Raw genomic sequence first — 14,744 nt, 5'->3', positions numbered from 1 at the left:
GCCATGACATCCCCACAATCCATGACATTGCTGTGGCCACACACTCGGGACGGGGTACTAGGGGGAACCGAACTCTCCTCTAGAGAGTGTGGTTTGCTTTAATTGCTGCCACACACACACACACACGAAACACCCACCCCCTGGGAGGCAACCCTTGGGATAGCCAACATATTGCCTCGTACGTACTACGTACCAGATCCTTTGCTGAATTACAACTTATGTTTTCGTGCACGAGGCACTTGTACTTTGGGGGTTTCAAATCATTGTAAAAGGTTTTAGAATGTTGCCTGGATGTACTGCACTGCGCTCCTTCCTTTTCAAGATATCTGCGTGATGTTTGGAACAACCATTTCTGGTTTTTCCTTTGCTTTATTGCGTAATTTGTCGCATGTATTTTTTCTATGAATTTCCAAGACTTGCAAACCAAAAAGTTAAGTTTCCGTTGTAGTTGTAGTTCCGTTATTCCCATACTCCTGCACGCTGCACATATCTGAAAATAAGTTCCCTGTAGTAGAACTAAAAGTCCACTCTGGTCAGCGAATGTTTGGTGGTCTTTGGCGCAGTCACGTCTCATATTGTGTGTGCTTATGGTCGTAGTTCGTAGTATGACCATTGCAGAGGGTTGTTTCCCCTTCCCAGCCGAATAACAAAGATGCTGCTGCTGCTTCTGCTGCTGCTGCTTCTGCTGCTGCTGGATCATGTGTCTCATCTGGAAAGAGCCTCCCTTTATCACACTCACGTCTAAGAGTTCTAGTCGAGCAATTGACTTTTGATGCAAACAAATTGCCGACTGGCCCACACACATACTTCACTCCCTTTTGGAGTGGGGTACGAAATGGAAGTTGGCTTCCGGTTAAAGGATATACGAGAAGCAGCAGAGGGTGGGGCAATCTGAAAGGGGATACCAAGCAATATGGATAGGGCGAGGCGAGGCGAGTGTGCGTGCGAAAAACCCCCAACACGTCTACGATTTGTTTTCCGCGTCTGGCAGGGCCCACAGACGACTGGACGCCAGGGAGTGAGCCAAGACAAAAAGGGGGAATTTCATGGCGACGTCTCGTCGCTGTCTGGCGGCAGTCTGTGGCATGGCCCCTTTTGGGGGTTGCTTCTCCCCTCTCCATCTCTCTCTCTCTGTCGCTGTCTCTGTGTGTGGGTTTTTTTAATGGGTTTATTGCTGGTTCCGGTTCCGCAGGCAGAGATGCTCATGCTCAGCTCGTGCCTCGTAGAACCAGTTAAAGTCTCGTTTCTCCTTTACAGATTTTGGTATTCATTTGCGTGGGTCCTCCCGAGGACTCTGCTCTGATCTATCGCCCTGATCTGCGCCTCCAACTGTGGCGCTTCCTCAGCTATGCCTTGCTCCATGCCAGTTGGCTCCATCTGGGCTTCAATGTGCTGACGCAGCTGCTCTTTGGCCTGCCCCTGGAGTTGGTGCACGGTTCGGCACGTACGGCAGTGATCTACATGGCGGGAGTTCTGGCGGGTTCCCTGGGCACCAGTGTCGTGGACTCTGAGGTGTATCTGGTGGGCGCCAGTGGTGGGGTTTATGCTCTTCTCGCCGCACAGGTGGCCAGCGTGCTCCTAAATTTGGAGCAGATGCGTCATGGAATACTACAGCTAATGGCTGTGATTGTGTTTGGTGAGTATTCCAAAGGATTTCCGCGGCTTTTCACTGACTATAACCTAATGTTTGCTTTAGTTTTCTGCGACTTGGGCTATGCTTTGTATTCCAGGGAACTCGAGGAACAGCAAGCGCGGCCCACTGTCTCGTATATCGCTCATATGACGGGCGCCTTGGCCGGCCTGAGTGTGGGTCTGCTGCTGCTGCGGCAGCTGGATGGAGGCCTGCGTCCGCGATTGCTTCGCTGGCTGGCGCTGGGCGTGTGGTCGGCCTTCAGTGTCTTTGGCATAGCCTTCAATCTGATCAACACGGTGACGGCTCAGCTGCTCGCAGAGCAGGAGGGAGAGGTGCTCAAGCAGCATCTGCTGCACGATCTGGGCATGGGCTAAGAAGAACGGAGTATACAAAAAAGACTACAACACATCTCTCATCATATCTTATGCTTTAGTCTCTAGTCATTAGTTTTGTAAGACTTTCCTCCTACCCTACCCTACCCCCAGGACAGTGTGTGCTCAAACAAATGAAAGAAATCCAAAAGTATCTCTTGGATATCTGCTCAAAGTAATCTTTAAACTTAGAACCCCCTCCCCCATTTATATGTATCTTATGCCAATGCCAAAGGAGCGGAGAGCCAGGCTCACATCAGAGACTTTGCAACAGAAACTTGAGGATTGAAGTGAAGGTTTTTGCTCTCTATTTTGGGCCGAATGGATTCTATCCATCCATGTCCATCCATTCAATTGCCTATTTAGTTATAATGCCAAATAAAACAAACCGGAGCTTAAGAAAGCAGAAAATGTTAAGCAAATAAACCACTAGATATATCTAAGGGAAGAGGTAAAGATATCATAGGAAAGAGCTAGAGATAGCGCAGTGGAATATAATATACATAAAGAAAAAGATGATGAAAACAGAACTAAAAGAATGAACTAACGGTATCAAAAAGAACTATAAAGAAAATAAATCTTGAATAAATACTGAATAAATTGCTAAAATTAAAACATTTTGTACTTTCTACATTTTTCTACATTAAAACATAAAAAATAAAAATGCTTTAGTTGAGTATCACGATACCTGATACCTGCTATAGTCACTGCAGTTTCTGGCTATGGCATCGACTTGGCTTTTGCCTGTTGCCTAGCCTTTTGCCTGTTACATACATTTACACGAATATACTCTATGATAAACAGCTTCAAATATGCTTGTATAACATTCTAAAGCTATGGTAGGGCTTTCAAGGTAATTATTCCATCACTTCCATGAATTTTAGTGCCATAGAAATTTATGTTTGGACAAAAAGTCAACTGCTGTAGCTGCTTTGTGGCCAAAACTGCACCAAAAAGTGGCGCACAAAACTGGCTAATTTGTGTCCACAATTATCCGTACGGTACGAGGCTATTGAATAATAATCCCACACATTTTCAATGGCAAAATGCGAAATTGGTAAGCGACAGAAGTGAATTACAAACAAGAGTGAAACAGAAGCTGAAACAGAAATTTAGCCCACGGCTTTTGGGCATTGTTTTTGGGTTCTGTTCGAGGCATTGCACCATCGAATGGATTGGAGAGTTGGAGTGCTGAGTGCCGGGTGCCGTGGCCTAATTAGTGCACTGTGTTTTGGATGGTTTTGGATTTCGTTTGTGACCAACAAAAATTGAAATTGTAAACTGCTGTTTGGTTCTGTTTCGGTAACATAATAGCTGGTGGCAAATACCTGATGCCACTGCTGCAGTAGCCCGTAACCGACCATTCGACAAGAGCCACCCAAAACCATGTCGAGGGGCAGCATTTTGATGAGACATTGATGGTTCAATCGACAACAATCGGTTAGCCACCCATAAAGTTGATCCAATTTAGCACAAACCTCTGTGGATCTGCGGATCTGGCTGGGGGATTCTTCGAGGAATCAGAGTTGCGGATCATCGTAAGCAGAGGGATGCGATCCCGAAGTCCCCCCAATGACAGGTTGACAACACAAATATTTGTGACATTAAATGCGGCTGGCTGGCTGGCTGGCTGCTGCGGCTGCTTCATGCCCATCCTCCTCGTCCTCCTCTTGTGGCTGCTGCTGATGCTGCTCCAGCTCTACCACGTTGCTCATTTCACTAATTTAATGAAGACCTTTTGCCAGAGGAACAGACGTAGGACCAGCTCCATTGTCTCTCCTTCTGAACGACAACGTCGTCCGTCAGATTGATGAGCTTCGCTTTGGTTCGCTTCGGTTTGGCTTCGATGGCTGCGGTTTTCGCTCTCCCACTGCTCCTTCGAAGAGGTCCACAGGTCCCTCCCTGTCCATGTCCATGTCCATGTCCGTGGGCCTCCTGCATCAATAATTTGTGTTCGCCGTTGAAAATAATTGCCCAAGTTGGTCTGTTTGCGGTTGTGGCAGCATTTAATCTACTTGCAGCTGAAGTTCAGAGATCCCTTCCGACAGCAGCAGCGACAACTGCAACAGCGTCAGCATCAGCCTCAGCATCAGCCTCAGCATCAGGCATCCACTTGGACTTGGACTTCAGAATTCAGTATCCAACAGCAGCAGCAACGGCAGCAGCTGCCATTGAGAGACATACAAAAAAAAGTCAATCCCTGGGCTCCTTCTTCGCGGCCTGCCTCCTGCACTTTGGCGTAATTGAAATAATTTTAAGTGAAAAATCTGCATTCAAAAAATATTTCAGCGCTTTTGCGCACAAATGTCAGCAAAAGCAAAAGCAAAAAGGAAGTAGGGACAAAAACAGAAGCAGCAGCAGGAATTTGAGGTTTAAGGGATACTGGGAATGCCCTACGCGAATGGAATTGAATGTGAGGGTATGCCCCACGAAGGAATGCTCACTTTCTTTGGGAGATGAAAGTCTTTGAAAGTGGAAGAAACGCAGAGAAAGATGCTGAGAAATCTTAGTCTGGGATTAGCAGAAGGTTTGCAGAGAATAAGCTGCGATAAATAAAGAAATCTTTCATAAAAGATCTCCTCGGAAAGATGCATAGATCACGAGAAAGTATCTTCTGATAATCTCTTCTTATATTTTATTGAAGAAAGAGGGAATCCAATATTATAAACTGAAATAGGATATAACGATAAATTTTGTTGTTGAAGAAATCTCTTTAAGACGTTTCCATTCAGAGCTTCTACAACCCATATTCGGATCCTTTATCAAACGCCGCTTATGATTCCACATGCCCCACCAAACAGGACACAGCACCACTATCCTCGACAATCCACAAAGAGGGCAGGGGCAGGGTGCACACAGCCCAAAAATTTACATGCGCCAATTTGTGGAGCAGCCGTGGACAAAAGCAAAAGCAAAAAAAAAACCGCAAAAAAAAAGAGTCAACAGTTTGCAGCTTTCGGAGTTGCTTCCAAAACATAATCCTGGGCATTAAGGCAAATTGCAGCATCTGTCAGGGACAGAGAGAGGGAGGGAGGAAGGTATGGGGCATGCAACAACTCGGATCGATCATTGGAAGCCCCACCATAATTTGCTTAATTCGATGCTGCCCCCTTCGTGCCCCATCCGGAGCACGCGGCTGCCACTCGTCGTCGATCGCATCGACTGCTGGACTGTGGCAACTGCTGATGAGGATGATCCTCCTCCTGTGGCAGTGCGGCGGCTTCTTCAGCGGCGCGCCGCCTCAATTTGCCATTCGCCTGTGCCCTCGGGGGCAATTTTGAACAGCATTTTTTGTTGTTGTTTGTTGCCTCACTTTTCGGTGGCTGTAATTTTTTTTTTGGCCAGGCTCTAAGTAAGTGTTTCAGCCTGCCACATCAGCATCACGCTGCTGCTGCCACATCCTCTCTCTCCCTCATCCTCTCTGTCCCACTCTATCTCTATCTCTCTCATAAAACATAAATAAACAAAACATTAGTTCGACTCTGACAATCGAGTCCAGGGACAGATAGAGTCCACATCCTGTTTCCCCCTTGGGGAGCACTTTAATTCGATAAGCAAATGGAAGGGAAAGAAATGAAAATATTCATTCGATTGATGGCTGCGGCATCGAACGTCCAGTGAAAAAGTTGTTGCAAGTGGCATAGATACGACAGTCAGTGGCAGCATACTACTATTTTCTCTCTGTCTTACCCCACCAGAGCTCTTATGAATTTATCAACAAAAAAATCTACATAAATTCTGGTTTGACATTGGCATATTTTGGGTTTCTGTTCTGCTTCTAATTCATATATCTAGCTAGGGATTGGGCCACATGTGAAAAGCTTTCTGAAGAATGAAGTTTCAGCAAGAGGAGAGTTGCAAGTGGAGATGGAATTTATTTGCTAATTTCGAAATGAGGTCACATGGCTCATGGGAATATTTGCAAGAAAAGAACACAAGTATAAGAATCATAATTAAGGAAGAACCAACTCTAAATTAAGGGCAAAGGAAACAACTAGTAGGGTTTTTGGTATTACAGAATTATGGTATTATAAATTATGTTTGTTATGTTTAAAATTTCCCTAATATGATACTGGATAGCAGTTCTTTAATGTGTATTAAGTGTATTAAGGGCAGCAACTGCTGCCCTAAGGTGTGTTTAATACAGAAAATAGATAGCTAAAACTTACCCAAATCCTTTGGAAATGGCTTTGATTTTTAAGTGTTTCTTGGTATACTTTGTGTGGCTGAGTGATTCTCTCTAGAAGAATTTTAAAAGAAAGAAAGTGCAGAAATCAGTCATTAAATGTTGGGTTCCATACTTTATTTTGCATAAGAAAAGCTTTCAAGCATTTACAATTTGTCAAAACAAAGCATAACGAAAAATTACCATAGTTTGTCTTTGCACCACGGAGGAAATGTAGCGGAAAATAAGGAAAATGCAGAGTGGAAAGATGCCCCCTCTCCAACGACTTAACCTATAAACCAATGAGGTTAACAAGCTCTTATTTACAGCTCCTATAGCCACTCCGGCATCGTGTTAATTTCGATTGATCCCGGAGATCTCATTGGCAGCATCAGGGGACTCATTAAATCTCAAACTGTGGAACCCATCGACCGCTCCTCCTCATCCTCGGGGAGTTCCTTCTGCGCTGGGTTGATGCTCATAATTCAGTTCAATATAAATCTGTTAACAAAACGCTTAATCCGCTTTGTGCGCTTTATTTATGGCCATTTGATGGCGCATTATCGCATCAGGGCACATGGCAGCCGTCACCAGAGCGAGGACCCCATGAATGATACCCTCGATACCGTCTCGCCCCCACTCTTTTTCTCCTCTCCTATCGTTGCACCCGTTGGCAGCTGGCGCGCCTCATAATTGGATTCGTCACAGATCTCTTCTTCTCTCTCTCTCTCTCTCTCTCTGGGCTGCCTGGGTCATAAATCGCGGGCTGCTTGAAATGCAAATTTTCGGGGAAGCTGCAGCTCTTGTTGTTGGAGTATCATCGGCAAGGCATCAAAGTGGCAGGCACAAATGTTTCGCCTGCTGCTGCTGCTGCCCAATTAACGCCACACGAAGGAGAGGAAGAGGAGCAGGAGCAGGCAACAGTTTTCGGGGGCGACCAGCCGCGTTGAGAGGCAGCAATCAGAGTTCACTTGAACGCAGAAATGTTTGCAATTAAGCCTGTGGAGTCAGGCAAGTCCGTTTGCGGCCACAGAAAATAAAGTGCGTGCTGCCATTCGAGTGCGGGCGGAGCTGTAGCAAAGCAGAAACAACCGCAGGAGCAGCAGCAGCCACAGAAAAAGACTGTGGTGCCAGGGTTCCATGTTCCAGCTTGTCGATTCGCAACAAAGGATAATCCCAGGCAGCAAAAGGTGTCCACTCCCCCCCGGTCTGTGATCTGCTGCTGTTGCTGCACCCACTGCCACAACCAAGTCAGAGGCTACAGCCACAGCCCAGACACTGACAGTGTCATCTGACATCCAATGGCAGAACATTGCTCCAGTGCACAAGCAGCCCACGCTTCAGGATTCCGCTTCAGGGGAGTGAACTCAAGACGAAGGTTGAATGCGCTTTCTAGACCAAAAGGAGTATGAGTATGGATGGTTTCTACATAAAAAAAAGGTAACTTTTTATGCATTCCTGTACTGTCATTCTATCTCCTCCTTGCCCAGTGAATCCACATACCCTTCCTCTGCAGTGCTACGCGGAAAAACAGGCGAAAATTGCACAACATTTAGCCATTTCCTACATCCCATTTCGACCGCTCCATTCCAGCCGATGCCAGAAAGAGCCACCACAGACGACACACAATGTTTTAGCCACGCTGCAGATTAAGTGGTTTTTGCTGGCCAGCAAAAAGCGAGGCGCCTCCGTGGCTTGTTTCCCCCTCGATGCGCATCTAATGCGGCACAAAGTCCTCTCTCTCTCTCTCTCTCTCTGGTCCTGTGGGAGGTGGGGGGTTTCGGTGGCATTGCATTAATTAAATACACTTAAGTGGCTCAGGGAAATACAAACTAAAAAGGTGCCCAACAACCGAGTACCTGGCCGAGAGACCAATTAACTTTCAAATTGCTCAGTTCTTGGACAGCAAAGAGCAAGAACAGCCACCGGGAATCAATTAGTGACGCCTTCTATATATATTTCGCTCTTCCTTTTTCCCTATCTATATATACATATATATCTCTCGAGAGAGATGTCGATGCTGCTGTCTGCGTAAAGGAAAAACATCAATGCGAAAAATTGAAAATCGTTGCGAAAAGTGGCAATAAATTATGTCTGTGGTGGCGTCCGCCAAGTTGATTGAAATCCACTCGTAGTACGACGAGTGCCCATACTCTCTACTCCTCTCCTGCTCACCTCTCTCTCCCATTCTGTTTCTCTGATAAATCGGAATTAAGTTCTTTTAAGGCGGGGGGGCAGGGGGACTTGCAGCAGGTATGCAAAAGAGCAATATTTCAGAAAATGATGAGTTACAGATGATGCCCACAGTCGTTCCGTTCCACAGGGAACCGCAGCAGCAGCAGCAGCAGCAGCATCAACAGATGCCAAATATGCAGCGGTCTTCCCAATGGTTATTGCAGGGCGAAACAGGCAGAACATCGATTGGGGGTTATTGAGGGGGAAAAAGAGAAACGCAGTAAGATATGTGTGTGTTCTGGTAAGAGAGATATGTGTGGAGAAAAACTTCAACAACTTCGACAGCAAAAACAATCTTCGACAGCTTGGCACAGTGGAAAATAATGGCTAAAAAAAATATATGGAATAAGTAAATACGAATAAAAGAGTTTGCTCATCTTCAAGCTCCACTGTGCTGCATGAGTCATGATGTGGTGGAAGCAACTCCTTGGTGCCTCTGCTCCCATTGGGGCATTGTTTACTCCTCACAGACCAAAACAAAAAATGCATCCATCGACTGGTGCACTGCTGGATGGACTGTTGCCCCAGACAGTCGTAGTTGCAGCAGTAGGAGAAGGTAAAGGAGGGGGCAGGAACAGTTGTGTGTGGCGACCGCTGTGGTTTCTTCAGGTCGGGCGGGGAGGCTGCATTTTATGGATTTATTGAAAATTGAACGCACTTGAACTGGGGGGGCACAAAGGCAGAAGATGAGAGGGGAGAAGGAACTGCATCTGCCCGCCTGCCTGTCTACGAGAGAGAGAAAGAGTCTTGTTTGGAAAACAAATAGACGGACGGATGGACGGATGGACGAATGGACGAATGGAGGAGTCTGCTGCTGAACGGGGGCCCAACAACAGGAGCGGAATTTGGAAGGAAAGAGTGGGCCCCATAAACCAAACAGGCAACTTCTTTTATTGGATAAACTTTTTCTTGGATATAAATAGAGAGAAGAAAACCCGCACCTGTACTCACGCAATAGTTGCGGCTAATGCTGCCACGCGTTGCACGTTGCGGCTGATGCTGCAAGCATGCGATTTTGTTTGTTTTTCGGTTTGGTTTTCCTCAAGTTTTTTTTTTTGGTGTTTTTGTTTATGGAAACGCGTGCGGTCAACAAAACAGCAACAAGCAGGAAAGCAAACCAAGGAGGAATTTTCCTGCCTTCAGTCTGTTCAAGTCAATTAATTTGCCCATTGAATGCGTCTACAGATCAGTGGAGAATGGTGAAAAAAGGGAGTACGTCGGGTGTCCCAAAAGAGGAACGAGTTTCACGTGGAAGGAGTACAGCAGGTCAGGCCGGTTCTTGGATTTGATTTAGTTGCCACAGTAAGAGGCACACACAGCGAGACACGAGACCCTGAGACACAAGGTGAAGGTATGGGAGGGAGTCGCCTTTACACACACCTTTGGACGCCCACATAGTTTCCCAGGATGTCGCTGGAGTCGTCGTGGAATTTGCAAAAAAAAAAAACCTTCCGGGGAGACGCCACCCAGCGTCTAGCCACGTGGGAAGTCGCTCGCTCTGCTCTGCTCTTTTAGTTAGTCTGCTCCTTCTGTCTCCACCTATTCTTTAGAGATAGTTATCGCCTAGTCCGTATCGAAATCATGCACCCGATGGGTGACAACAAACACAACACACTTTGGCGAATCTCTGCCGTTTCAAAAATAAACACAAATTCCAAGAAACCTGCGAACATTTTCCAACATTTTCCTTCTTTCATTTGTTTTCAAAAATCTACGAGACAGAGCTCCTTAGCTCTTTAGCTCTTTCGGTTTTTGGCTCAACAAAACAAATTGAAAATGTCGCCCACGCAGCATCGGAAGAGAATAGAACGATGGGCGGGAAAAGCGGAAAAACCGGGTGTGGGAGGGGAATTCCCCCCGCCTCGCAGACAGGTGGCAGCAGAGTGGTGGTGCGCGGCGGGTTGGTATACACCGATTAAGTGTCTCATAAATTCATTAATTTGTCGCGTTGCCTTAAAATATTTGTCAGCTTTATGGCGGCTTTTAAACATTAAAAACTAATGCTACGAAAATTAATACAAAATAAATTCCGAGAATTGTGAAAAGTTCAAAAGAGATAGGAGATGGCAAGAGGGGGGCGCGGGTGTGTTTTTTCGGTAGCCTGTGGGGCGCAGTGTCGTTATGGATGTTTGGGGCATTTAAATTTAGCGAAAAAAAAGAGCAAAGACAACGATAGCAACGGATCAGCCGATCATTGAACGAGTGTCGAGTGAATGAATCAGAACCAAAATAGAAGGCACCAGTTGCTGATATTTATATGAGATACCCAGGACAATAGGAAGGAGGGTATGCTGTGCCAGGCGTAAGGTTTTGGTTTGTTGTCGTTACTATTTGAACATTTGTTGAATTCTAAAGCAGAGTTTTAGTCTTTCAGCCGTACTCTTGGAGTCTTGGAGCTACTTTCGGAGCCTTGCAGAACCTCTCACATGCATTTTGGGTTACGTCACACCTTTACCTATATTTATCTTAATTCGAATTGCTATTCAAATAAAACCCTAGAGTATTTTCAATGTTCCCCCTTTTGGAATGCACTAAACAATTCTGTTTTAGCTATACAAAATCGTACGATCTTTCACAGACAGATGCGATTCCTAGCGCCCCACCTCTGACGTTGCCACCACCCCCAACCCCCAGCCAAAACATTTTCAACGAGCTATTTTTGTGGACAATTTGCAAATGTTTGGGGACCATTGGGGTCTGCTGCTGTCGCTGCTGCTTGTGCTGCTGCTGAGGAGAGTGTCTCAGCTAGAGATGTGGGTGTGATTCGATAGTAGCCCTCTCACTGGACGTCAGTCAATCAGGTGGTGTGGTGGGGGGAACTGGCCCACGCAGCAGTCAGTCATTCAGACCCTCATTCACGCATTCATTCAGTCACTTGGCCATTCTGTCACTCGTCTGTCCCATTAGCTGCCACACTTTGGGTCAGCGGCCCCCCCAATCCATAACGGATTCATCGCCGTCGTCTCTTGGGTTTCGGTTCGGGATTTTGGCTCTGGGGTCGTCGTGGGCTGATGGCTAATCCCGCCATATAAAGCGTTTAAGCAGCTTCTTGGCAACTCTGCACAAAATTTATGCAAATTGCTGATTGAATTTAAATTTTTTTGTCGATTCGAAATTCTGGCATTGATGGCTGGAATGGGATGGGGATGGGGCGGTTGGACAGGGGATAGGTGACGGGGGCGACACATATGGCCACATGCTTTGCCTACGAAATGAATTAAATTTCTGAATCGAGAGCCAAAGATAGCCACAAAAAGTGTCGCGGGCAGACGCCATGAATCAAAATACTTGTATAAATCGTATCCGAAAGATCTTCCAAGCAAAGAGTCAAGGTCTTTTCATCGGTGGCCACGGCCCACATCTTGACAGCTGTCTCTCGGGGCATGGGGGAGATTTGAGGATCGCGGATTGCGGATTGCGGACTGTGTGTATAGGTAGCATAATTAACATGCGCCACAGAGATGCCAACGACTTGTCAGAGACTCGCCTCTGATGGTGGGTGTCGTGTCTCAAATGTGTTTCATTCTTTTCTTCTCTTTCCAGTTCTTATTTTCAGTTATGATTTTTGTTGTTCCCGTTTCTAATTTCAATGCACTCGCATTCGAGGGGCCCCTATACCGCGGGGGGCTAGACGATCTGTGGGTTAGTGTGGTGTGGGGGGGTCAGAGCTCTGTGTGTACTTTTTTTTTATGATTTGTGCAGTGCAGTTTTATGTTGGGTCTATCTTCGGTTGAGGGCCCCAGTGCGTCAGTGTAAACAAATAAGGCAAAATGAACTCGAATTTGTATGGAAAAAGCGCCGAAGGAGGGAGGCAATCTCTATAAGCAAACATTGCATGAAGAGGAGAGAGGATCGGGTAGCGAAGAGTACATACAATAGGAGGCAAGTGATTCTGTCGATTGATATCTGGTAGAGGGAAATAATTAAATCCTACCACTTCTCTTCAAAATTTGTCAGATTCTTCCACTTAGAGTACCTCTTTTATCAGCGTTATAGCAGATACTGCCAAAATGCTGAAGCGAAGCAAAGATAATGTATCACATAACAGGACTAAAATTTGAAGAAAAAAAACTTATGAGAAGCTTTGAAATTAATTGCATTCCAAGGCTGCGATTCTTCATCATATTCCCTTGGGGACTTGGTGTTCTTCTGCTTCTCCAACCATCAGCTTTTGTATCAATTTTTGAATACTTTTCATTAAAAGATAAACCCCTGAAATGAGGCTTCCCCTTTAAAAATCCATTTAAAATCTCTGGAGCCTAGTTTCAGTTTCAGTTCTTTATCGGGTAATCTTTTCCTTTCAGGATTGTTCTTTGTGCTAGGTTTTATGATATTCTTATCCAGAACAATCTTTTGCTTCTCATACTCATACTCATTCGACATGAGACTATTTAATTACTGACCTTTTAGGCGAGGCCAAAACTTTCCTCATATGTATACCCCCAGTAATGTCCACTGACCAGAGCATTTCATTAGCGCAGATTGCAGAAACCTTACCACCGTTCACTTTCAGTTAACAAATCTCTGGCTCTGTCTGTCTGTCTGTGGGCTGACCTCAATGTGGGCCACACGCACGATGTGGGAAACCGAAACGAAAGAGCGGCGGCGGGGGTAAAAAAAAAAAAATAGAAAGAACTTTTGCGCTTTTCATTAATAAAGTGCCGATGTCCGTCCAACAGCGGACTGTCTGTGCCAGTAACACATATATTACATAGTAAAAGAGCAATCAAGTAAGTTGGGTAGGTAGTCCACATACATTTAGCGCTACTGTAACGAACGGGAGAGAGAGAGTTACGGGCGAGGCGAGGCGAGGAGAACATTTTACGCGTAGCCTAGTAACTGGTTACATTTTTATGGCCTTTGGTAACCCCCCTAGATGGGGCCGCTAATGAAAAGAAATGAAGTCTACTGCTGCTATAACTGCGAGAGGCCGAAAATGAGAAACCAGTTGCAATGCCAGCAGCAAGTAGAGGAAGTTCCCGCCGAAAGGAAAACGTGAAAAGGTTAGGCAACCACAGCCACAGCAGAACCAGGCGACAACAACAACAATGATTTTTCCACCATGCGCGCGCGCACTTTATGAGCTGAATTTTCGTGGAAATGCTGCTGTCAGTTTTGTCGCTTCATTGCGGAAACCATTCAAACGACAAATTTGTTGTTGTGTGGGGGGGACACCCATGAAGGTCCAAGAGAATGAAAGGCGGTGGGGAAAAAGCCAACTCTAAACGACGATTACCGGCGGCAAAGAAAGGTGAGAGCTTGCGGCTGATGACAACAAAAACATCGTTGGAGGCGAAACAGCATTAGAAACAGAAAATAACATTATTTTATGGCTGGGACATGTGACCGAAAAGAAGATGTTGCCCCAGAAATAAAACCCCCCCAAAAAACACCAAAGAAAGAACAGAACTTGGGGCAAGGAATAGATACAGATACAGATACAGTCACAGACACAGACACCATGGTGCATGACACTTTATTAATTATGATGAAACGAATGGATGGATGGGTAGTAATCCTATTTAGTAATCCCCGAAAACGAATGGTGGCGCCACGGGGACTAATCCCACAACTTCCTGTGCGCAGGAATGCAGGAAATGTTTGTCCCATTTCCAGGCATCGAAAGTGAAATTGATTTATGGTCTCTCTTAGGGCAAAAGTTCTGCCAGGCTCTACCATAAACTTGCCTTCAAGTTTCTCCACATTTAAATGCAAGTTTATGGATGTTTAACAAGCTGCTGCTGCTGCACCAGCAGAATCCCTTGGGGGAAAGTTCAAAAGCTGCGCCGCAAAACGGTCTACTCTGGATAGGCAGCGACAATTGCTTTTGGGGGCATCATCATCATCATTCGAGAGACACATCCCACGAGGCCGCAGGCCAAAAATAGCAAAACACCATAGCCAAAGGCTATAGCACGGCCAATAAACCTCAAATTATATGTGTCTACACGCTGAAACATCAGACAGGGCCAGAGAGCCAGAGAGTGAGATATATAGATATAGAATAGGCAACGCGACACATTAAAACAAATTGAAATTACCAAATGCATCTATGAAATTTATTGCATGACACTCACAGACGGGCAGACGGGGCAAGGGGGATGGGGATAGCAGCCAGCCAGCAGACAGAATTTATGAACATCAATCTACTCAATCCACACACGATTTTCAGGGCAGTCTGCATACATATACACGTATCCCCCAAACAACAACCAGTATCCATCCATCCATCCCCCAAATTTTTGCTCTCGTCTGTTGTCGAAATTTATTTTTAATATTATTTTTCGTAGCCGATTTTTCGTCTGTTCGCGCTGACGCTGCTGCTGCTGCTGCTGCTGCC

General features: G+C 45.8%; 2 protein-coding genes across 2 annotated transcripts in view; one reads left to right on the top strand and one right to left on the bottom strand.

The window, feature by feature from the left end:
* The first annotated feature begins 913 nt into the window (after window positions 1-913).
* Window positions 914-2,571, top strand: LOC111068824 (protein rhomboid). Its single transcript, XM_041594642.1, has 3 exons — window positions 914-1,018; window positions 1,258-1,636; window positions 1,697-2,571. Exons 1-3 carry the CDS (start codon window positions 914-916, stop codon window positions 2,005-2,007), a joined length of 795 nt encoding a protein of 264 aa, XP_041450576.1. The 3' UTR covers window positions 2,008-2,571.
* A 3,601-nt stretch (window positions 2,572-6,172) lies between these two features.
* LOC111068817 (cohesin subunit SA-1) overlaps window positions 6,173-14,744 on the bottom strand; it is an 87,075-nt gene continuing 78,503 nt past the window's right edge. The window contains exon 10 of the transcript XR_005968126.1: window positions 6,173-6,244. The gene's annotated coding sequence lies outside the window, so the exon portion shown is untranslated. The remainder of the gene's footprint in view (window positions 6,245-14,744) is intronic.

This window comes from Drosophila obscura, unplaced genomic scaffold, assembly GCF_018151105.1.
Source record: "Drosophila obscura isolate BZ-5 IFL unplaced genomic scaffold, ASM1815110v1 contig_30, whole genome shotgun sequence".
NCBI classification, from domain to species: domain Eukaryota; kingdom Metazoa; phylum Arthropoda; class Insecta; order Diptera; family Drosophilidae; genus Drosophila; species Drosophila obscura.
This window is presented reverse-complemented; position numbering and strand designations above follow the sequence as displayed.

Coding starts and splice junctions, on each gene's coding strand:
- LOC111068824 (XM_041594642.1), top strand. CDS start 914: ATGGATAGGGCGAGGCGAGGCGAGTGTGCGTGCGAAAAACCCCCAACA. Junction 1,019..1,257: donor AGACGACTGGACGCCAGGGA/GTGAGCCAAGAC, acceptor TCTCCTTTACAG/ATTTTGGTATTCATTTGCGT. Junction 1,637..1,696: donor AATGGCTGTGATTGTGTTTG/GTGAGTATTCCA, acceptor TGTTTGCTTTAG/TTTTCTGCGACTTGGGCTAT.